The 25,310-nt window shown below is 41.2% G+C and overlaps 1 protein-coding gene across 1 annotated transcript; it reads right to left on the reverse strand.

Moving 5' to 3' along the window:
• Window positions 1–934: 934 nt before the first annotated feature.
• LOC145397886 (uncharacterized) lies at window positions 935–7,243 on the reverse strand. Its single transcript, XM_080270920.1, has 7 exons — window positions 7,151–7,243; window positions 4,544–4,669; window positions 3,923–4,093; window positions 2,902–3,081; window positions 2,199–2,336; window positions 1,702–1,800; window positions 935–1,165 (listed from the first exon to the last, which is right to left on the reverse strand). Exons 1-7 carry the CDS (start codon window positions 7,241–7,243, stop codon window positions 935–937), a joined length of 1,038 nt encoding a protein of 345 aa, XP_080127046.1.
• Window positions 7,244–25,310: the final 18,067 nt, after the last annotated feature.

Raw genomic sequence — 25,310 nt, forward strand, 5'->3', positions numbered from 1 at the left:
ACTTGTTTGCGGCAAGCCACATCTTTTATTTGGGGGACTCCAGAAACAGTAAATGTCTCTATCCTCAACGAGTTTCGAGTTATAGCCCCCTGAGTATCCGTGACTTTGAATTTGACCTTTCAAGGTCATTCAAGGTCAAAGGTCTTGGTGCCAAATGAAAGCCCATATTACGAGATCCTGTATGTTCAAAATAGAAAATATCTCGTATCTTCAACCGTTTTCAAGTTGTAGCCCTCTGAAAATCCGTGACCTTGATTTTGACCTTTCAGTTTCACTGGATTACCTCCAAAATTTAATCACTTTCATTGGGGACCAATGCCCATGTACCCCGAAAGTTTCATGTAATTTCGTTCTGCCGTTTTTCCGTAGTGTTGCTTACAAACAAAGAAACAAACAGAGAAACTCGACCAAAAACAAAACCTCGTCAGACACCGTCCGGACGAGGTAAAAAAAATGTCACGGGATAGAAAGGTTTACTGGAGAAATTTTGCAGTGAAGGGTCAAGTTAAAGCTAGCTCTAATCTCTCTGTCTCTGTCTCTGTCTGTCTGTCTGTCTCTGTCTCTCTCTCTCTCTCTCTCTCTCTCTCTCTCTCTCTCTCTCTCTCTCTCTCTCTCTAAATAGATAGATAGATAAATAAATAAATAAATAAATAAATCGTCTGGAGACAGCAACAATGAACGTATAAAGAGAGGTTATCGCCAGCTTTTCTAAACGAGGTTAAGACGGAACAAATCGTGATTTTCCTCTAGGTGTTTATTTTTCATTCCTTCGTGTATGGGATCGTGTGGGTGTACCACCTGGGGAGATTATATCGATATTACAAGCGATGAAACTAGGCTAGAAGAAAATGTTAAGGTGTACTGTAACATGCAAAATAAATCGTTTAGGAAGAGGTGATGCGAAGCTTACAACACGACTTATAAAATATGTATCTCAGACAGGTGGTATTTTTTCTCCCTTTTCCTCAGTGTCTTGTTGAGGCTCAGGTAGGAGATCTTGTGGACTGGGGGGCCAACACGGGCAACGCTTCTTCTCGTAGAGCCAGATACCGCTGACGAGGACGGCGAGGGAGAGGAGGTAGAGGTGGTTGAGGGTGAAGGACATGGGGAAGAGCATTGCCGTCATTACCGATAGCAGGGCGTTGTTCAAGGCCGCCATGTAGTCCTGTTAGGGAGAGATTGGATGTAGGTGTGTGTGTGTGTGTGTGTGTGTGTGTTTTACAGCTAGTGGCATTTACCATCTCCACTATAAATGCTAAGTCATACATCATAACGAAACACTAGTGAATATGGATTTACTTTAGATCTAGTGCCTACATACCCATCTTAACTTTGTGACATTTAATAAAACTGAGATGCATGCCTGGTGAGGCCAGGTGGGAAGGAAGTGAAATATCAGAGAATACGGAGAATAGGCAGAGTTTTGCTTAAACGACCCAGTCTTAGCAAGATAGTATTTTAACAAAGTAATAAAACGAGCATAATAGTAAAGGCAAAAGTTTGATTCTAGAGATAAGATTAAGCAAGATGTCTGAGGTAGGGGCTGGCTTTACTGAGGCTAGATTAACACACACACACACACACACACACACACACACACACACACACACACACACACACACACACACACACACACACACACACACACACACACACACACACACACACACACACACACACACACACACATTCTTGCCGCACCTTAGCTATGGTATCTAGGTTCTTCACAACGATGGGTACACATAGGCCTGCCAACGCTGAGGCTCCTACCGCTGCCGCAACGTAGCCCACAGACGAGGCCTGGGCAAGAAAGCATAGTTACGATTAAAAAATCATTTACTCAGTCTCCAAGCAATACCAGATTCCAAAACAGACCTTATCTACAATATAATTCAAGAGGAGCTGGTCAAAAAAGTACAATTACTTTCTTTAATTACTTTTTTATTATATAATAAAAAAAAAAGGCTTACAGCCTGGAATACTCGTTCTTTGCAAATGGAACTACAAAAAAGATGGCCAAATTCAAGATTCGCTTATGTCCAGATGCTTTCATAGATGAGGTTTAAAAGACTAGAGATTACAGGAGAAAGACGGACTGAGGAAGACAGTACCTTTAGGCATGAACTGCCTAAAACGGATCTATTTCAATTATCTTATGTTCTTATGTAACGTCTTCTTGTCGGAGTGGTAAATGTGACAGTACCAACCCTGAGGTCAAGGTGTGAAAGAGTGAAGTCCGCTTGTGCAGCGAATGACACAGCAGCCATGGCGGCCCCCCACATGTACAGCCACACTTGTTGCTCCACCATACTGCGCTTGTCATTCTTGAGTAGCAGCTGCGCCACCACACCACAACACCACATGGAAAATGACACACCTTTATTATATTCCCGTTGAACACCTGAACCATTGATTGCATCTCACTTGTGCTACAATAGTTGCGGGCAGAATTTAACTACATCTTTCTTTCTTTTTATTTAATGGCATGCTCACAGAGAAAAAAGGTTTTGAGTTTCAGAATTTTTCGTGGCTTATAGTTAGACTGTGTGTTATAGCGACCTAATCGTGACTGTTACATGACTGTGAGTTTAGTAATCAGTGACCAAACTAAACAGATCTTTAAATAGTACTAGAGAGCTGAGAGAAAAATATAGTGATAATGGATTGCGATTAAAAGAAACACGATAATCAGTGAAAAACAAAATTTGTAATGCTGTTCTTAATACCTCCACACCCAGCGAGCTCTCATGAATTGCATAAAAATGTATGGAGGAAACGAGGGAGTTTAACCACCTTCCTTTCGACATCTCATGTGAAACAAGCAACTGACTTCAGTGGAAACACCTGTACACACTCTGAAAACCAAAAAGAGTAAAAACCCGCAGATTCCTGATAACTAACCTCGACGACCAGGGAAGCACCAGTGGAGAGGCCAGCGGCTACCTGTGAGGCGATGATGACTGGCGTGGTGAGAGTGTGGCGGCCGGCGTGCAGCTCTGACATACGGGCTGCTGGCAGACTACCCGCAACGAGAAGACATCCTACTAGTTGTACTGCCTTTAACTCACGACCAAACACAACCTGAGAATGGGGTTCTACACAAAAATATATCAAGACGACGATGGTATACATGGAAGCCTTGCAGGAGACGCGGAAGTTCCGTCCACATGACGGAACTTCCTGTCATTACACGGCCGACAAACTGATCGTAAATATAAAAAATACCCGATCTCGTTAAGAAGACGGTAATAAGAATCAAGAAAGAAAACATAAGAGAATTAGTACATGTTGCATGACAACAAAGCACAGATAGCCTACATTTGAGTGGGGCCTTTTAAACAAATCATAACACTAGACACTACTTCTGTGTTACGTTTTTAAAGCAGTCGCAGTTAATATATATATATATATATATATATATATATATATATATATATATATATATATATATATATATATATATATATATAAGGAAAACGTGCAATGAGGTGTATGAAAGCCCTTGTAGTCGAGAAGGCAGGTGGAACTATCTCTCTTAGCTCAGTGGTCTACAAACGATTGTTTTAAAAATATTTTGCAATAGCGTCTTCTCTTAATTACACTGATTCACTTCACATTCATAACACTAAACGTTGAGTGCAGTGTAGAGAATGCAGCTCTGATGAGGATCATACAGAGTGTTATCAGTCTGTAAATCTAGTAAACAGTAGTAAGCTTCGTACCCGTGGGAAAGACAAATAAAGGAGAGTGCAGAATTTTCTCATCTCCTGTTCTTTTCGCAAGAATCAAATTTACGAGTAGTTATGACTGGGATTTGATCGTAGGTTTCTTCGTCCATCCTACAAAACAGATCATAATACAAACCAGGAAGTGGTCACAAGATTGTGGGTGAATCTGGCGTCAAACCCGTGGAGTAACTTACCACGTAGGAGAGAGCTGTGTAGAGCGTGCGGGTCTGAATTAGGATCATCCAAAGGGGCGGGGACGTGGAGGGCAAAGACACTAGGTAGAGCAGGTTGGTGCAGAAGTATAGGGCAGCAGGGGCACACTGTCTCCAGCACACACGCCACTCCCTCATAGACTCCTTCGTACACTGGGGAGTAAAGGAGAGTAAGTAGTTATAAAGAAGTACTATCAGCGACATTTACAGTTCACCACATACTCCAGCATACACGTCGTTCCCTCACAGATTCCCTTGTACTCTGACGAGTATCTATCTAAAGGAAAGTAAATAGTTATAAGGAAGTACAGTCATTACAGTAGTTCACTAAATATTCCAAAACACACGTCATTCCCTCATAGGCTGCCTCGTACACTGGGGAGGCAACAGTTATAGAGAAATACAGTCAGTTACATTAGTACGCTACATATTCCAACACAAACATTACTTGCTCATTGACTCTTGTAATCTGGGGAGGCAACACTTATACCGAAGGAGGCTAAGGTCAGGAATCACTAAATATTCCAGCACACGAAAATCTGAGCCGAGTTAAGGTAGAAAGAGTATAGTTTGAGGCGAAAGAATCTTTCTTCATCGACTCACCACAGCATAGAGCAAAACTATGAATAGCTTGGTGGATTCTATGAGCAGGACGAGGAGGGTGGAGGGAAGTGGGTATTTGCCTCCATGTGATTCAGACAGACCATAGTTGCACAGTTGTTTTGTGGTCTGGTGGAGAAGAAAGCGTTCATTAAGACCTGTCGACTGCTTACGGGTTTGTAACTGAATAAAAATTGTATGGAAATAACAAGGCTGAAATACGACTTACGTCATAGGTTTAAGGAGATTAAACCTTTCGTACTTAGGACCTCCTCTATATTTTCATCTGGGTACAAAGCAAACTAGTTTCTTTCACTTCAAGTGAGACATCTGGTAATGGAAAGGTTAATAAAGGCTATACGAAGTCGCTACAGTTCTGAAAGTAGCTCTTCAAAATGTGAGCCTCAAGCACAAGTCATCCTTAAAATGCTTCAGTTTTCTATCACAGTGTCTTGCGCAGACTAACTTTCCAGCAGTTTGTGTTCAAGGCAATACTTGCCTATTTTTTCCTAACTCCATATCAATCATAGTTACTTTAGGGATATTGAATGTCCACCAATAACTGGAAGGAAGGATGAGAATAATCCTCATCCTCCTTTCCAATTCCTGTGCCCTTATATTTTTTACCTGTTATCACGCTCCCGTGCAACCCTTCTTGTACTTGTCCAATATATACCATTGCACTACTGTATCAACAGCAGGTATTTCAAGATCAGGTCGTTTAGGCCATGATTACCTGAAGTGATTCGTAATATAAAATGTATGTCCTTGGATTGAAGAGGTTCATGTATCGTCAATGTTTTCCTACGGTGCTGACTGCTGCTATACACACTGCCTACTTTGCTACCACGCTTATACTCTCACTTTCACTTCTTGTCACTAGTCTCAACGCTCGTGCCACTTTCCTTCCTTGTTGCATTCTTTCCTTCCGTTCATCCTCCATGACTATCTTGAAGAAGCTTTGGGTTTTATGACCACTGATTGCACGAGGTTCACGACGACAGGCAGTTAATGTGTTCTAAGTTCTAATCATCCCCTAGAACATGGGTGCATAGTCGGTTTACATATAATGGTCGTATCCATAAACATTAAACTGCTAAGGTGGAATGCAAGCTCCCTATTTTTGACGATAATTTCTGAAGCAAGTAGGTGTGATGAAATGTGTTTAGCCTTTACGTTGCTGACCACACACTAATGTGGGATGCAGGCTGACCATAAGTAATAAACACAGGTGCTCCAAAAACGACAATAGGCTATTACGTGACTGCATTCCAGTTTACTTCTCAAGGTTTAAGCATACAGCCCTACAGTATATCCAACTCTGTATTACTGGTTGAACGAGGTCAAGCGGGGACACTATGTATTCTTATCTAAACACCAGCGTATTTTTCACTTTGTTGGATGGGAGGGAGCTGAGGGACGTTCGTACAATCAGCAGGTGGAGCTAGCCAGATATATCGATGCCACCACTGGAAAGCGTCCCTCTTCAGACCTATTGTTCATTTAAAGCTTCCTGGCGAAAATTTGCCACTGTCCTTACAGCTAATAATTAGTTATCACTGCAGGAAAGACAGTCCTATATATAGTTCTCCGTTACTGCGTTTCACTGTATTGGCCTTTGATCTCACCAGCATTCCCAGATCACCCATTCATGGCTCAGCATTCAGTGGACTATGGGTCGTGCTGTAGGTGGCATTGCAAGCTTCGTAGGACCTCCTCCTTAGCAATTTATTTTTCCTATTATTTCTTAAAATTCTCCTACATGTTATTTACGTAATTTTGATACTGGCATAGGGATGGAGAGGGACGCCTTCACGTGGTGGCACCGATATAAATAGCCTGCTCCAATGCCCGGTTACACGAACGTTCCCCAACTTTTTCCCAAGCTCCCCCTCCCTCCAAACGAGGATGGTGGGGTACACAGCCTGCAGTCTACTGGTTCACGTTTCAAATGAACCTGGGAGTACAGGTACTATCTATCTATCTATCTATCATCCAGTCCTACATTGCCCCATGAGGAGCGTAGGATCCCGGGGCTAAGCAGTTGGTCCCGACATTTAAGATGAGAGTGACCAGCCTCACTCATCCCTGAGTTACACGAGCAATCAACCCCAACCATCCCTTGGCTATAAACCTGCACTGGCTCAATCCGATTGGAGCGCAATAATTACCTACTAAACCACCAGGCGCCAAAATTTGGTTATATGGTTACCACCCAGCGTAGTAAATGGTTTGCTGGTGTACAGGAAACCATTTGGCTTGTCACTCAGTGTGGAATCACCCACAGGCAGAAGGAAGAGAAAAGAATGAAGGAAAGGAAGACAGAAGAAGGAGTGTAAAGTTGCCCATAGGCAGAAGGAAGAGGAAAGAATGAAGGAAAGACAGAAGAGGATGGAAGGAAAGAGGGATGGAGGAGAGGAAAGGGAAGACATCCGAGAGCAGCATTATATCGAGTGAGTGGATGGTACTACAGGTATTAAAACTGGTAATATCGCCTTAGTGTGTTTCAGTGACTTACACGAGAATATTGAGTTGGGCAAAATAAATCGCTGAGGAAGAGGTGTTACGAAAATCTAAGCCCACGAAAATTCTGTCTCAGTTCTTTCTCACCTCCATCACAAGAAACGCCATTATAAATCCAGATGTTCTCTTGAGATTTGATGCTCTCTCCAAGGTGATGTTGCTGGTGTTAAGAAGCTGCATTATGGTGTTGTGGTGTTAGAGTAATGGTGCAGTGGTTGCACAGGGACGGTGGTGGAAAGATTGTGGAATGGGGGGAGGGGAGTTATTGTGGTGGAGTGGTTACAGCGATGCAGCGATTGTGGTTGTGGTGTGGTGGTGGTGGTGATGTAAGGATGTGGTTGTTATGGTGGAGTGCTTGTGGTGTAGGGAGGTTGTGGTGGTGTAGTGGTTGTGGTGTATGGGAGGTTGTGGTGGTGGTGGTGGAGGGGTTGTTGTGGAGTGGTTGAGGTGGTGTTTTGGGTGGTGATGGGTCCGATTATGGTGGTGATGTTTTGGTGTCGTCACGGGGTTAGATGTAGGAGGCTTGTAGTATAGGAGGGAGAGAGGGTGGCGATGTGGCGACAGCGGTGGGCTAGAGGGAATTGTTGTAGTTGATGTGACTGTGGTATTATTGTGGTAGTAGAAGAGTAGTTTGTGGCAGTTGTGGCGGTGTTCTGGTAGTTTTGGAGACTGATATTCTTGTGGTAACTGTGGTACTAGCAGAGTAGTTTATGGTAACTGTGATGTTGTCCTTGTCGCTGTGTAGATGTGGCGACCGTGGAGGACTGACGGCAACTGTGGTTGTTAGTGTCGTGTGTGGAAGTGGCATTTGCATTCAGTCTGGAGGACTGTGAACCCCAATATCCACCTGTTGCAACAAGTGTTCGTGTAATGTCCTGTACACCTGCGGCACGCACAGAAACAGTGTTCCATCCCTATATCTGTGCATTTGTTCATTTCTTTCACGAAAACGGTAATAGACATCGACCTTATTTATTTATTTATTTATTTTTTTGCATTAGGCCTGGATAAGTCCAGGGAGCGTAAGAAAACTACCACACAAAAATTGTTGCGATCGTCCGCGACGCAACGAAGCAAAATTGTCTGAAATCGCTACACGTGAAAATATTCAAAAAGAATTCTTTCCACTTTTTGTTTCGAATTGGTCACTGTAGGCTCCATAACAGTATGGAAACAAAGATAATGGAGTTTGCAAACATTTTGTGATGGAAAGGCTATTAGTTAGTCCCGCAAATTTTTGCGGGCAAGCATTAGTGCTATAATTCTGTAAGGTGCTGTTGTTGTTGTTAGTGGTGGTGGTGGTGGTGTTGTAGCCCCAGGTTCATCTGAAACGGAACCCAGTGAACAGCTGACTTGAGTTCCCCTCATACTGCAGTCCACCATTCTCCTAAAGGAGGATGGTGGAGAGGGAAGCAGCTGTGGGAAATTTGTATAACCAGGCAATAAAGCCACCTACTTACATCTGTACCACCACACGAAAGTGTCCCACTCCGGCACCTATTGAGGTGTGAAAATAGCCTTACACTGGAATATGATGCTAACCACGAAGAAGTGATATAGAAATAATGTAGAGCTGTAGCAGTGTCATTTTTTGCCAGTGGCCGACACGAAATAAGGTGAAAGGGACAAAAATATGGGTCAAGTTAAGGTAAAAAGTGTAAAGCACGTTCACCTTATATCATTTCACTTTTACTATCTCCAAACGATTACACTGGTTTACAAAAAAAAAAAAAAAAAAAAAAAAAATCTGAGGCAAGCATGTAAATATGTGTTTTTGACTAATTTTGATATGCTTAATTCAGACTTCTAAACAGTTTTGCTCTATCGCCTCTAGTTTTTGTGCTTTCACATATCCCTTTTTTTTTTTTTTATTCTAATGCATATATTAAATACAATGAGTTCATTTCATATATTAAAATGGTATATTACAGAACGAAACAAAACAGACACAGAACACTGACAGAACTAAATATTACCATTACTTGGATATAAGCATATATACACACCATAGTACTACAGACAGTCAGAAGTGAGTTTTTTTGGACGATCTGATGTACTTTGCCTCCGGGATGTCGCGCAGGAGCATCCAGCAGAAGTCCCCCATCATGCTGGGGTTCCACTTGCCTTGGTAGTTGCCCTCCATCTTAGTAATATCTTGGTGGAACCTTTCCCCATGTTCGTCACTTACTGCTCCGAGGTTCTGGGGGAAGAAGTTGAGGTGGGAGTGAAGAAAGTGAATCTTGAAAGACATTCGGCACCCCATATCCTGATAAGCCTGCAACAACTTCTCGACACGCTCTTGGTAATCTAGTGCCCGTGTATTACCAAGGAAGCCATGGAAGACTACCTTAAATGCTTCCCATGCTCTTAATTCCTTCAAGGTGAGCTTCCCCTCGAAGACCTCATCCTTCAGCACCTCCCGGATCTGAGGTCCGATGAAGATGCCCTCCTTGAGCTTAGCAGAACTGAGAGCTGGTAACAAAGTGCACAGGTGTTGGAAGGCAGCGCCATCCTTGTCCATGGCCTTCACGAAATTCTTCATAATTCCAAGCTTGATATGAAGAGGGGGAAGAAGCATCTTGTTCATGTCCACCAGAGGATTTTCTTGGGCACTGTGTTTCCCAGGCACGAAAGTGCTCCTAGACCCCCAGTCCTTCTGCATGTAGAGCTTGACACGTTTGAGCTTGTTATGGCGCGCGTTTTAAACCAAGTTCCAAGAAAATAGGACGGTAAATGGATTTTTGGCGAATATTTTGGGTCTAGGCCTGTATGTATACATGTACATACATGTGTATCTCAAAAACTAGAGGTGATGAGTGAAAACGGATTTCGATTCTGAAATCAGCACCCCAAAATTAGGTTAGAACACCTAATTTCATGCTTCCCTCAAATTTTTTGTAAACCAGTGTTATATATAGATTTTACTCTATCACTCCATTCTTGCCGCATCCGTACGATTATATCGGTTTCCTTCCATAAAATTTCATTCTTGTTTCCACTCGACGATTTTATCTTGATTTCACCCTGTATAATTGTATTCTTGCTATCGCCAAATGATATTTTATATCTCACCCCATATCATCCCATTGTTGCTATCTCCAAATAATTTGATTTATCGTATTGCACGTTCGGTGTGATGAACCTAGAATGTTTGTGAAAGTATGTGAATGAATATGAATGTATGTGAAAATCTGTGAAAGCATCTCAATGTGTATGGATGTATGTGAATGTATGCATGTAGCGTAAAGGTAGGGGAAAATGTGTTTGCAGAGCTGTTGTCGAGACATATGAAAGATGCAAATGGACTGATACAAACTGACGGAATTAAATGCATTTGCGTGTATATGAATGGCTTAGTCATGAAGTGCTGAGGAAAGATTGTAGAACCGTAGTATTGTCTTCTGTGCCAATGAGCTACGGGAAATGAACAGCGAAATGACGAAACTTTCTTCCAAGGTAAAAATGGACGAATTATTGTACCTACTGGAAAATCTACGTTTTGCCATTTAGGATGGTCCATTATTATTGTTTGGTCTTGCCCTCTACTATACAGTTTATTCCTCTTAGCAAAACCTCAGGCAATGTAGGCGTTAATGAAGGCTACTGTACATCTAATTATTCATCTAGCAAAGTCCCAAGGTAGAGTAGAGGTTAATGAAGGCTATATCTAATTATTCATCTAACAAACCCCTAAGGTAGTGCAGGGGTTACTGAAGGCTATATCTAATCTCTCCAGTTCTCAGTGTCTCTCCTAAGTTGAATATAATCGTCTGGAGAAAGCAAGTGCTAGGTTAAAATAACATTCAAGGGCTGAAGTGATTTGTCAGGATTTAGTATGTATATGAATTTTAAAGATATGTGTGGATTTCAGGAGCGGCTTTCTTCCCCCGTCTTTTACTAACGATTTTCGGACGTGAGGTGTCTTACAGTTACTTTAGCTACTTCAGCGAAGCCGCACCACTCCACACCACACAACAGCACACCACATCACACTACACCACACCACACCACCCTTACATCATGTCACAGCACAGCACAGCACAGCACAACACACCACAGCATAGAACAGCACAACACACCACACCATACCGCACTGCATCGCACCGCACCGCACCGCACCGCACCACATCACAGCACAGCACAGCACAGCACACCACAGCACACCACAGCACACCTCACCACACGACACCACACCACACCACACCACACCAATGACATTAACCGTAAGGCCCTGTAACTCCTGCATCAGGCACATTTCGTACTTTTCATACGTAAATACATCAGCAGTTTCTTTCCTATGAGCGAGACGGAACTGAACCAGCCCAATACTTGAAATATAGATAACGAACAATGTTCAGAATGCAGTATCATGAAATTGCAATATCAGCAGTTTAAATGGTCTTATTCAATGTCAGCTTGGTGATTCCGCAACACTTCATGGTTAGCGATTTTTTCTACACGTCACACCTCAATATCCTTCTGCGTGTTACCGACTCATGAAACGGTATTAACGGGATATAACATACAAGAGGATGTTAAGGTGCACTATGCAAAATAGATCACTAAGAGAGAGGTGCTACGAAGCCTCCTATGCCACTTAGAATAGGAGCAGAAATGTGAGGTGGGAGACTGTCCAAGTGTCTGCCCCCCTCGTGACCACCCATAACTCTAGGTTCTTGACAGGTCCATTGTCCACGGTCCATGTGTCATGCAGAAAGGTAAAATTTTCAAAACATCATATTCTGTACCAATAAAATGTTTCAGCGTGAACTCTGAGATTTTTTTTTTTTTTTTGTATCTGGTCCAAAACTAGTCCTGAACTATTGGAAAATGTGAGTGAGTGTCGGTGTCTGTTTGAATGAGATACCCCTTACAATATATATATATATATATATATATATATATATATATATATATATATATATATATATATATATATATATATATATATATGATTTTTCTCCCCCCCCTTCTTTATTTTTGGTTTACTTCAGGCTGCCTTCAGACGAGTTGTGTGAAACTCTAACTCCCTCGTGATGGGGCTTACACTAGTTCTTCATTTCAGCCAAAAGTTAGGCGATTATATTCAGCTGAGAGGGGCATAAAGGCCTTAAATTAATACAATTACCACCAACTTTTTCAAGATTGGGGTAGCGCTAATATTTCATTCCACCTAAGGTTAGACGATTTTATTCAGCTGAGCGTGATATATAAAAACCATAGAATCACCAATAACACCCCCAAGATTGGGACAACACTTGCATGTCATATCGGCTAACGTTAGACTAAATTATTCAGCTGGAAGTGAGTTATAACAGCCTGAGTGTTGATACTGTTACCATAGAATCTCAAGACAGCCATAATTAGCCCCTGCACTACTAGAAGGATGGAAGATTACTAGGAGACGATGGAGAAGGAGAGACTGACTAGAAGAGTGCATGTAGAATGAGATGGAGGGGGAAAGAGGGAAGGAGAGACCAAGGATGAGATGGAGGGATGGAGTGGAGAGATATCTGAGAAAGGGGGTGTAAGTTGGAGGGAGGGTAGCCAAACAGCAAAGGACCAGGCAATGTGAAGGCGCTTTGCTTGTGCCTCCCCCTGCACGATGAAGGCGTCTGGCACTAGATAGATAATTGGAGTGCTCCCTCAAGCTGAATGTTATCATTTTGGGACAGAGAGATTTATATAGTCTTTATTAGATGCCCGCGAGCTCAAGGAGTAACATATTCTCTCTCTCTCTCTCTCTCTCTCTCTCTCTCTCTCTCTGCATAATATATATATATATATATATATATATATATATATATATATATATATATATATATATATATATATATTCTCCGATGCTCTGTCCACTAAGAAATTCTGTCCTTTTGTTATTTCTGTCCTCCCATTTTTTCCAGCCTCCCTCATGCTTTGATCACTCTCTCGTCTCAATGAATGTCTGCCAGTTGTGAAATTCCACCTCTCCAAAATTTACACTGGCCATTTATATCAACCTGCAGCTTGTTCAGAATATAGGCACCTGCACACCCAATATTTGCTGGTGTGGGCGGGAGTTTTGCATCACTGTAGCCTGTAGAAGGTCTCGCCTATATCTGCCAGCACCCAGTGGAGTCACTTGTACGGGGTATAGTGATGCAAAGGCGGTGACGAGCAGACTATACGTGGTGGAGCTGTGCACCCTGCGTGGAGCAGCTGTGGCGTTCATCCAGGAGCCAAATCTCCTCATATTTCCCAGCACCTTTGCATGGATAGGACCTTGATCCTGTCCTTCTGAGGCGCTGTCTACCATAAAGGGGTACCACATCATTACATGGTGTATGTACTATATTGTACTGTACCTGCAGGACGACCCCAAAGAATCAGTTGCTTATCTGTGGTCGATGGGTCTGCTTGGCCAGATAGACCGGGGTTCAGAAACAACAACAAGAGTGATGCAAAACTCCTGCCCGCACCCACCCACGCCAGCAAGGATATGAACTGGACGCGGCCATACACTTCTTGAGTCTCAATCTGCCCCTAGAACAGAATCGGCAATAATCAATGGTACATCCAAGTCCCAAATTTTATTGCTCGGCGAACAGGGGCATATGGAAACAAACTTTGTCTGGCCAACCCTAGAATCACACTCGGGTTCGTCTACTTGCGACCTACACATGCTAACCAATACACTATCATCTCCACACATATCAGAGCCATAACATCCTGCAAAGTGGTCTTTATTGGGAAGCTATTGTTGTGAAACTATTGTTGACGTACCAGTTTAATTATTGTAGTTTCGTAGGTTCAACTCTCTCTCTCTCTCTCTCTCTCTCTCTCTTTCTCTCTCTCTCTCTCTCTCTCTCATCAGGTACCTCTCCCCCCTATGCACTCTGTCCAGATGAAATGTTTTGTAATCTTCCTAACACGTGTCCAGAGCTGCTCCTTAACCCTTTCACTACGATGACGTAGTTTTCGTTTTATTCATTTTTTTTTTTACACCAGACGATTTTAGTCAGTTATTTTACTCATCTCTATTACTGAAGGATCTGGTGATGGAAGGGGACGCCTTCATGGGGTGGTACCTTCATAACCAGGCTGCTCCACTGCCCAGTTGTACAAACATCCCACAGCTCCCTCTTTATCCTTAAATGGGATAAAATTGTAGAAAAGTGACAGATCCACCCCAGACTTCTTGAGATGGTTTGCGTGTGTGTGTGTGTGTGTGTGTGTGTGTGTGTGTGTGTGTGTGTGTGTGTGTCTGAGTAATTAGCCCTTTCAGTGCGATGATGTTCTTGGGTGCGTGTTTGTTTGTGTGTGTGTTTGTGTGTGTGTGTGTGTGGAGAGAGAGAGAGAGAGAGAGAGAGAGAGAGAGAGAGAGAGAGAGAGAGAGAGTTTTTCTTTTTTCTTTACCTTATGGTCTAGTGGGATAAGGAGCTCCAACAATCCTGACGGGGCAAAATAAGGACTGAATGATATAAAGGTAATTATTCTCTTAACCTCATTATCACGAAGGAGTCAGAAGGTAATTACTAGTGATAATCAGATATATGCTTAAAATTATCGTTGTCTAAGAGGTAATGATTTTTTTTTTTATGGGTACTCCTAATGGGATTAACACTCTCAGACTCCAGATAAATTGCTAGAGTTGTCCAGAACAGGAAAGGGTTAAAATCGTCTGACTGGAGGGAAAATAACAAAAGGCTGATGAATGAATGAGAGTGTTTAAGTTGGGATGCTGTTGATTAGGTTTCTGTCAGATCTTTTTTTTTCCTTGCACTCTGGATCTTACACTATCTCCTCCTTGAGTGAGATAAATAAGTGATGATGATGATGATGATGAGGAGGAGGAGGAGAAGGAGGAGGATGAAACTGATGATGATGATGATGATGAGGAGGAGGAGGAGGAGGAAGAGGAGGAAGAGAAGGAGGAGGATGACGATAATGAAAAAAATGATGATAGTGATGATGATAATGATGTAAAAGTTGATGATGATGATGATGGTAACACACATAAAATATTAAAGGTGCTAATTCCATCCAGGTCTCTGTGCAGCTACAACATTAAGGATAAGTGCATCACATTACTGGCCACCACTGACCTGCCATTGTGGGTGTTGTCGCAGTGGTTCGTTTATCTTACTTGACCCTGATTTTCGGCCTTTTGCGATTTATATAACATGGTTCAGTGGCAGAAAAATAATGCTATGGTTCCACATCCTTTCCATAGCACTTCTGACTATACCCTTTTAAATTTAACCTGGCCTAAAATTGCCATCTCAGCATCTTGAAATATAAGTTTATAGCAGTAGCTTAACACTAGAATATAGTGCTAGTCACGAAGAAGTGCCATGAAAAGGATGTAAAGCAGTAGTATTGTCTTATTCTTTCACTGAGCTGTATGAAATGAACAGGAAAAGAAAGAAAAGAGTATAGCATCTTTTCTTTATTTTTTTTTACCCTGCATATTGCAACTTAATAGTGACTTCCTTGTTATTTATAGGGTCATGATTCTCTCTCTCTCTCTCTCTCTCTCTCTCTCTCTCTCTCTCTCTCTCTCTCTCTCTCTCTCTCTCTCTTGGCACATGCACAACAAACCTGAAAAATAGTTTCGAAATATCGCAGGAGGAAAAAAAAAAAAACTTCTCTGATAATTAATTTTCCTTGTGTTCTCAACACAGTGAAAATAATGTGACACTAGTGCTAAATTACACAGCAAGTAATATTTGAATGACTATGATGAATAATGTGAGGTCAGTTTTGTAGTTGTTTCATTCAGACCTTCTAAATGTGCTCGTAATAGGAATAATAGGGAGGGGGGAACAAGTGCAGTCGAAATATTGCTCAGCGTATAAGTAATATATGAGGAGAATGAAGAGGCCACGTGGAGACGATGGTGAATGAAACTGACTAGGAGAGTGTGTGTGAGTGAGGTGGAACGGGGAGGGGAAGAAGGAGACCGAGGATGAGATGGAGGAGATGGGTGGAGACCTATATGAGAAAGAGTAATTAGATGGCAGAGGACAGGGTGATATGGAGGCGATTCGTTGGTGACCTCCTCGTATGGGATTAAGGCCATGAATGATAGATAGACAGATAGATAGACTGATTTAATATAAAGCTATTGGTAATGCTGTTGATCTATCGCTTACTGTGTAGTTAAAAATTCTCAAGGGCAGTCTTTAATTATTATCATTATTAATATTATCATTATTATTATTATCATTATTACTATTATCAATATTATTATTATTATTATTATTATTATTATTATTATTATTATTGTTATAATTATTATTATTATTATTATTAATTATTATTAGTATTACTATTACTATTGCTATTATCATTATTACTACCATCAACATCATCATCATCATTATCATCATTATTAAGAAATGTATACATTCGTTAATACTGACATGGATAACAAATGGACATTTTCTTTCTTAATATTTTATCCTTAAGTCTGATAAGAAAGAACAGTCTACACCAGCCAAAGGAAGGTTGGATTTTTGAGAGTTAGATTTTTTACTTCGTGTAATAGAATTTCAATTTTCATAACATTTTATGAGCAAAGTAGATTATAAGAGCAATTTTGTGTTCCATAAATCAGCTGAGAAAATTGCGTTGTACTGAGTCTTTTATGTACTTTTTTTTTTTTTAACCATATAGCCTACTGTCGATACGGTACTGACCATATACCTTCTGTTTATATTGTGTTTATTTAAACGAAACAGAAGAGTGATTCCTTTTTTTTTTTTTTTTTTTTTTGAGAGGTGAAGAATTTTTAAGAGTGACCAAAATATCAGATAAAACGTATATCGCAAAAATAAAATGAATATGAAACTGTGAAATTCATATTTTGGTTCATAGCTGTTGCTTTTATGTCACTGACGATAAATTTGGGTACGACCCCTGTATATCAGAGTAACGAGTGTCTGTTTCATCATAAATCACAGCGTTGTTTGGTTACTGCCTGTGTTTGCTCAGTGATAGCTTTCTATTTCTTCTCTCTATTTCCACCCATATACCAGTGTGTGAAGCATCAGGTGGAGGGAGGTCTCATCCCAGTGATAAAGTGGGTTTTCTCGGCCCTACCGATTATATTTTCTTCAGGAGTCGTCAGACACGACTTGACAGTGTATGGTAGAGCTGTGCATCTGTGCTAAGTGTATGCAGTCTAAAGCTACGGTACATAAATACTACATATCATTTCGGTCTTGTGTGGCCGTTCGTTTATGGAAAACTTAAAATCATGCCTGTCAGGGGAATACTAAGAGGATCAGTGATATTCAGTACTTCATAGATAAATTTTATTTAATAGAAAACACTCGCACCAAGAGGGATGCAGAGTTGTATAATATGAGACAGACTATTCTGGATCTTCTATGCACACTTTATTTACGGTACCTAATCTACTACACTGGAGTCTCACAGACAAAAGTAAGACAACATTGAGTAAAACAAATTGTTAAGATGCCTGCTTCCACAGTTTCACAGAATCAATCATCCAGGCTAGATCATAACACAGTGTTTGTACAGTTCTCCACGCAGTAACTCTGTGAGAATTATTTTTAATAACAGGCGTACTATACATATTCTCTCTCTCTCTTTCTCTCTTTCTCTCTCTCTCTCTCTCTCAGGAAATGAAGAAAATTTAGTTTTTCATATCCTCATATATATATATATATATATATATATATATATATATATATATATATATATATATATATATACACATATGTGTGTGTGTGTGTGTGTGTGTGTGTGTGTGTGTGTGTGTGTGTGTGTGTGTGTGTGTGTGTGTGCAAATTCCCGCTTGTATTCGCTTATCAGAATCAATTCATGTCATTACCTCATGGGTACCTAGCTTTCAAATTATTATGACTCTGTAAGATTTTAGATTTTGATCACTTATCTTGTCGTCTCGAAAGGGAGGCAGTAACACTCTGGAACTGTAGCAATATCTTATTTTATATTACCAATTTACTAGTATCCTTGAAAGGAGTATGGCCCCTTGATTTGCAGTAAGGCATGAACGTCGGTGTGTGTCATGAAATACATACTTCCAGCACTTCAGCGATGTTACAACGTTTTCGGGTTGTACTGGATAATACGTGGGCCGTTCATTTGCGAAATATTTTCTGGCCACAGTTATAAATGTCATTTCAGTTATATGTAACACCACTTTTCATGTTCGGAATAAGTCAAGCAACTGAAATAGTATAGGGTGTAATTATCTGAGTAGAGGACGCCATTTCAAGTAATTAATGTGCAAGTGATTAACAAGTGTGTTTTTTGTGTGTGGTTGGAGGGTAGTGAAGCCGTAGCGGGGCTTGGTATTACTATGTTATGAAACTACATTGATATTTAGCCAACTTTCTATTTCCCACTGAGATTCAAGGACTCCAGTAGTTCCTGGTATCTGCTGGGTTGCATGCAGAGTCGTGTGGGTGAGGTCAAGGTGGCGGGTGGCTGTTGTATCGCTGCTCATCACGTCATAGTTCCCTCACTTGGTATTCTGTGGAGAACATGATATTGATTAATTATACGTAGACCTGTATTAAAGTTATTTATTAAGAGGAGAATATTGAGTACGGAACTACGTATGTCGATTAGAAAAGGTGATGTAGTGGATTAAGGAAGATAGAAATGGATAAAACAGAATTAAATATAATTTAAAAATGTGGAAATTGTAATAAAGAGTAAAGTGATGCCAGTAAGAAAATCAAGATAATGTCAGGTGAGAGTGAGACAAAGAGGAATAAACTAACGAAGGGGGAATGCGAGGACTGGATTTTTTTTTTTTTTTTTTTTTTTACGTAATGTGCCCAGGCATCTGAAAATGATCGAATATTGATGATACTTTTTTTTGGTTCATTCCTTGCAGGCTTTCGATCCTTGGCAGTTTCGTTTTTTGCATAAAGTTAGAGTGTAAAAAGTACATAACCAGAGATGACGATGAGAAAAGGAGATGCAGGCTAGGAATGAGATGTACTCATATGGGTAGAAATGAAAGCAACATTACAAGTAGGGAATATACGGAGAGTGCATCTGAGAACAAATAGTGAAATATGCTAATAATAAGGAAAACGGATAAAAGTGAATGAAATCTGATGCAAATTGTACTGGCCACAATAAATTATAGTAGCATATATAAATTACAGTAATAAATGATTATCTGTTTGTAATAGTAACCTAGATTTTCTGTTCGCGGTTTACCAGGTTTTCTTTGTATTTCGGCAGTTATAAAATTTCCTCAGACAGAACTGGGAAGACAGTTGTTTCTTTAACTGTACCTCTAATTTTCTGTGTATCTCTGGTCTCTTATATCCACTCTGGTTATTATGGAAATATTCACTCATTAGCTGACAACTACTAAGACACGAGCCAATCTTGGATAATGAGTGTGTGGAGTGATGTAGAGTACCAGCACCATTACTCAGCTAATATTGTCACGCCTATTATTATTATCACAGCTACAATTACTCCTCTCACAGCCACTACTTTTATCACAGACACTACAAATACTACTCTTATCGCCCCCAAAGCCACCGCATCCATTGCAGCTACTCTCCCAGCTCAGCAACTTATCGTCACAGCTGCTACTGTTATCACTAACACTACTACCATCACCACAGCTACAGGTACTCTAGTTTAGAGTCGTCATCATATCATCATCCACAGCCTTGACCAACCTGTGTGTCGAGGAGATGGGGTCTGTCTGGGTATCGCACAAGTACCTTCAGTGTGAGACGGTCGCTGAGGCTACTGTTGACGGCTGCGGGAAAATCAAGGTTGAGATTTTCGAACAAACTTACGATCAGCTCCCTGTCATAACTCTGAACTGTTTTTGCAGGAAGGACAGGGAAAGTACAGAATCCTCCCATGTCCCTTGTGCTCATTTCTGCCTCATAGCCAATACTTATTGAATATCATACAACAACGACTTTGTATTCACATCATGGAAATGGCCCAGCTGTCAGACAAACTCGAATCGACAAAATTAAAGGAATGACTAACTGACCTGCTGCCACGACCACTGCGCTGGTGTGAGTACCGGGCTGCAGGACCACATCGGGCCTGAGAAACACCTGGCCTGATGATGGATGGGCGTGTAGGAGGGTGTGCAGGCGTCCGTGGTGGGTGAGGGTGTGGTAATGAGTTTTGGCGCAGGGGCAGCGACTGTGTCGGCCTGGTCCAAGGGGGCATGTCAAGCCAAGGTCCTCGTCCTCAGCAACGGCTTTGTATACCACACCTGCAACACATATGTCTTGTAGGCTACACAAGCAACAGTTCTGTATACCACACCTGCAACACATTTATTGTACACTACACCAGCAACAAGTTTGTATACCACACCTGAAACACATTTATTGTACACTATACCAGCAACAGGTTTGTCATTTGAGAGAATTTAAGGACAGTTTTGACAGTCATGGCTCGTTAGCATGGGAGACTTTATGGCATCGTTCTCTGAGTTATATAATTTTCTTACTACACAATGATATTCATTACGCTTTTAAAACAACATAGTTTTATCATTAAAATTATATATATATATATATATATATATATATATATATATATATATATATATATATATATATATATATATATATATATATATATATATATATATATATATATATACACGATTGCAAATTCAGCAACTGCATTCATGATCTTCCAAATACTTTCAACTTTTCTGACGGCAGACTTCTACTACTTGTTAAATATTCCTATACTTCAACCAAAAAGCATTAGTTAAACACATTAAGAAGGTTATGATGGTGTCATGCCTCACCTCTCACCATACACTGTATACTGACGTGTGTCCCACCAAGTCTTTTCGAACATGAATATCGACTCTTTAACTAAAGATGTCTAGTACCCTTGGGCCCTTATCCCAGGGAAACATCGTGAATAAAAGGACCTACTATGACATGTCATTCTTGCCTGAAAAACATTAAGAGAGGGAAGTGCTGCATTGCATGTGATAAGTGTAATGTACTGCCAAGGCACCCAAGCTGTTCCCATGTGCCCTTACCGCTCCCATCACTGTAGCTTAAAAAAAAAATAAAATAAAAAAAAAAAAAAAGGAACAGAGGAAGAAAAAACAAATGAATAAAAAAAAAAATAATCCATACACCAGATTACTGGCGTCCTCCATTCATAAAATATCTGTAACAGTTGGACCTGAACAGCTATAGGTTGAAGTTTGGGGAGAAACAACTCTGGGGAAGCGAGTTCCAGAGAGATGCAGTTCGGGGAATAAAAGAATTCTGATAGGTAGAAGTTCTGCAATATGGCTGTGTGACATTCCAGTCATGAGTGCTACCAGATGCCCGTGTAGCACGAGGGATGGCACGGAGAGGTGGCACCATGAACGCAACTTCGCTTGAGCATTTGTCATAAAAATTTCTGCAAAATAATGCAAGGGAGGCAACATTCCTTCTTACTTACAGGGGAGGTAGTTTATTTAAAACAGCAGGATTATTAATAATTCTAACAGCTTTGTTCTGAATTTCGTCTAGTTGTTTTAATGCAAACTCTCCACATCAATTCCACAAGGGTGGGCAATATTCAAGCTGAGAGCGCACATGACTCACAAATTATAGCTAACTGTTCACCAGTGAAGAAGTTACGGACTCTGTACAATAATCCAAGTTTCTCTGAAGCAGTTTTAGCAGGTGATCTGACATGAGAGGTCCAGCTGAGGGCGCTGTTAAGTACGACACCGAGAATTTCAATATTTTTGGAGATGGGAATATTAGTAGCATTGAAGATAATATACGAATCTGGCAATATTTACCTATTAGTAAATTGTATATATTTGGTTTTACTAGCATTAAATGAGACAAGGTTGTCTTGTCCCTATTCATTGATCGTAGATAAGTCTTGATTTATGGAGATGGCTGTACTGAGTTGAGAGTTAGAGATATTAGACTTTGTAAATGGGTGTTTGAGTGTGAGTGAACTGTGAAGTGTTGAGTCATCTGCATATGAATGGATGGGATTGTGGGTGACCGATAAGAGATCATTACAGTAATATGAACCAGGAACAGGATTGGCGCCAGAACTGATCCGTGGCACGTTGGCGGTAACTGAGTGGAAATTAGAATATACATCATCTACTTTTACCCTTACTTTTCTGTCGCTGAGATATGAGGAAAACAGAGGAACAAAAGACGTTAGTCCATGGCCATGACAAGGGAGTTTGGACAGCAGGGAACGGTGTCATACTCTGTCGAAAGCTTTAGAAATATCAAGGGCTACTGCATAAGTTTCTCCATGTAGGTCGATTGATTGATGGATGGTATGAGGCAGGAGATTGAGTATGTCAATGGTGGATCTTTCGTGGCGAAAACCATATTGTCTGTCACTGATTAAGTTGTTGCATTCAAGGTATTTAATTATGTGCTTATTAATTATTCCAAATACTTTACCAAGAGAAGATGCGACAACTATTGGTCTGTAATCAGAGGGGTCAGAGGAACTTCCTTTCTTTGGAACTGGGTGGATATTGGCTTTTTTCCATGAATTTGGGAATGAAGTACGTATGCATTCTCTGAATAATTTAGCTAGAGCAGAGGCAAGTTCTGGGGAACACTTTTTCAAACAATTGGAGGAATTCCATCTGGACCTGAAGCTTTGTTGGTTGGTAAATTGTCTAGGATGAATTTTACGTATCTTGTCTGTATTATAAGTGGAACAATTTCGGAAGAGTCAAGTTCTAGCACTGGGACGTTCTGGCTGACTTCCTCTATGGTAGAATTTCTGATGTGTAAACCGTTCCCAGCCTATGCTTATTTCTCGTTGAACGGACTGGTAGTTCACAGGTTTCCACTTGTCTTGGCACATTTTAAAAAGCAATATTTACAAAGCCGTGACGTGAACATCCTAGATCTTCTTGTCTGAAAGATAACAATCGGTTTTAGCTCTTGAGCTGAAGACCACAAGTGTCACTGAGGCAGAAGCGGAGTGACCGGGTACGTCAGAGTCGGATGATGGTAAGTCAGGAAGAAGGATGGACGGCAATTAAGAATTCCCCCGTGGCTGCCTCAACACAGGATAGTTACAGAGCCAGGCAAAACGAAGAGGTTATCAAGGATCATATCTTTACATCATTATTGCAGAAAATATCGTTCCAGGGACCGTATAATTGACGTGATGGAACTAACTTCGACACGATTGGAGGGCGAGGTGCAGACATGTAATGGATGGTTAGAGTTGCAAGTGGAGTGGTCGGTGGAGAAACAGGTGCAGCGGAGGAATAGGTATGGTGGAGAGACAGGTGTGATGGAAGGACATGTGTCGTGGAGACAAAGACAGGTGTGGTGGAGGAAATATTGTGATTGGAGTGGAGGTGAGGTGCATGGACAGGTGTAGTAGAGGAACAACAAATTTTTTAAATGCAAGGAAGAAGGAACCAAAGGCCAGAAGCCTGCAAGATTGTTTCCTCCAAGAAAAAAAAAAAAAAAAACAAGATAACAGAGAGGCAAATTCAAGATGTGGTGGAGAGGGAACGTTAGGAGGGGAGTGGTGGGTGAAGGGACAAATGTGGTGAGGGACAGCTGTGGTGGAGGAATAACTCACCCGTGTGTCCTGGGTAAAGGATGACTGTGTCCTCCCTCACGGCGAATCTGGGTCCGTATCTGTCGTCTATGGGAGTAAGAACAGTTTAAGTCTGAGTCAGTTAGTTTGCCTGATAATGCACAGGGTGGTCGGTAAACAGCGCTCCACTGAAACTCCCTTCGTACTACTGTATTTTCTGTGTTGCGGGGGCGGCTCAGTTTGCTGATGTGGGCATGGGTGTGGCGACGGGATTAGAAAATGAATAAATGATGCAGAATAGGCGATGATGGCGCTGACTGGACCGTCCCCACAGCACACGAGAAAACACCAGGCTGAGTGGAAGAGGAACGTTATATATGATCCACCCTGTATATTTACATTTAAAAGTTTCTGTGAACCACAGTATATTATGTAATCAATGTGAAACTGTATGCCACATTCAGTACTTGATTTCTGAGTAAGCTTTAAAAAAATGATTACTTCACATTCCTGTAACTAAAGGATATTTAAAAATCGACAAAAACCGTATCCTTTAAAAGATAGTTCGTTTCGTTTCGTTTTTAAAGGCTCCAACATGCTTGCATGCGTCAGCCTTGGTCACCTAATGGCGGCTCTCCATGCTACACGATCTATTGCAGCCTCTCTGTTCAGTCCCTTAACCCTGAGGTCACACTTAATGACCTCGTCCCATGTCTTTCTCGGTCAGCCCCTCATAACCCCACCCTCAGTATTAACATTTCTCACCTTCCTCACCCAATTATCATCCCCCATCCTCTCCACATGCCCAAACCATCTCAATCTACCTCTCCTCATCACAACACCAATACACTCCAGTCCCATCCTACTTCTCAACTCTTCCATCGTAAACCCAATCCCCCCGGACCTTGCACGCAGGGACGCACTACACATCCACTTAATCATTGTCATTTCTGTACGTCTGAGCCTGCGAATATCCTCCTCCTTTACTTCCCAGGTCTCACTACCATATAGCATTGCACTCCTAACACGTGCTGCAAGCACGTAGGGAGAGTCCTCTCAATGTCAGGAGAGGCAAGACTACTGAGTCAGAAGCAGAGACCCATAAAAAAATCCAGAAAGAAATGTTTATGGCCTTTCAAGATCCTTTATCAGTTTCTGTTTTCAGTCCATATGGCGTCTACGTAAGGAACGGATTTTCTGAGAGGGAGGATTGATAGCCAGAATTAACCATAGCCTCACGCTGGCCTAGTACTATCCAGGGAAGTGTTTCTGTAGTGAGAGCAGTGCATGTGAAAGTTGAAGTGCTGTATTAGCTATGTTTGTGTGTGTCAGTCTGCATGTCATTATATATTAACTAATGGAATCTAGCATGCATTGATATTATTTGTTTTTCATATTTTTCAAAAATTTCAGCTCATCATATAGTTCTTCTTAATTTTCGGTTTTCAGAGAGAGAGAGAGAGAGGGAGGGAGAGAGAGGACTGACCGTACTGAGAGCATGATGGTCCCGAGTAGCAGGGGTGACAGTCACAGGTTCCCCACACGCCACACACACCCAGTCCACACTCCTCGTCCCTGTGGGGTAATAGTAGTAGCAGCAGCAGGAGGAGTAGCAGTAGAAGTGTAGTAGCAGCAGCAGTAATAGCAGTAGTAGTAGTAATAGTAGTAGTAGAAGTAGTAGTAGAAGTAGTAGTAGTAGTAGTAG

The sequence above is a fragment of the Coenobita brevimanus genome, chromosome 43 (assembly GCF_032717465.1).
Source record: "Coenobita brevimanus isolate Jiangsu-jjx chromosome 43, ASM3271746v2, whole genome shotgun sequence".
Lineage (NCBI taxonomy): Eukaryota > Metazoa > Arthropoda > Malacostraca > Decapoda > Coenobitidae > Coenobita > Coenobita brevimanus.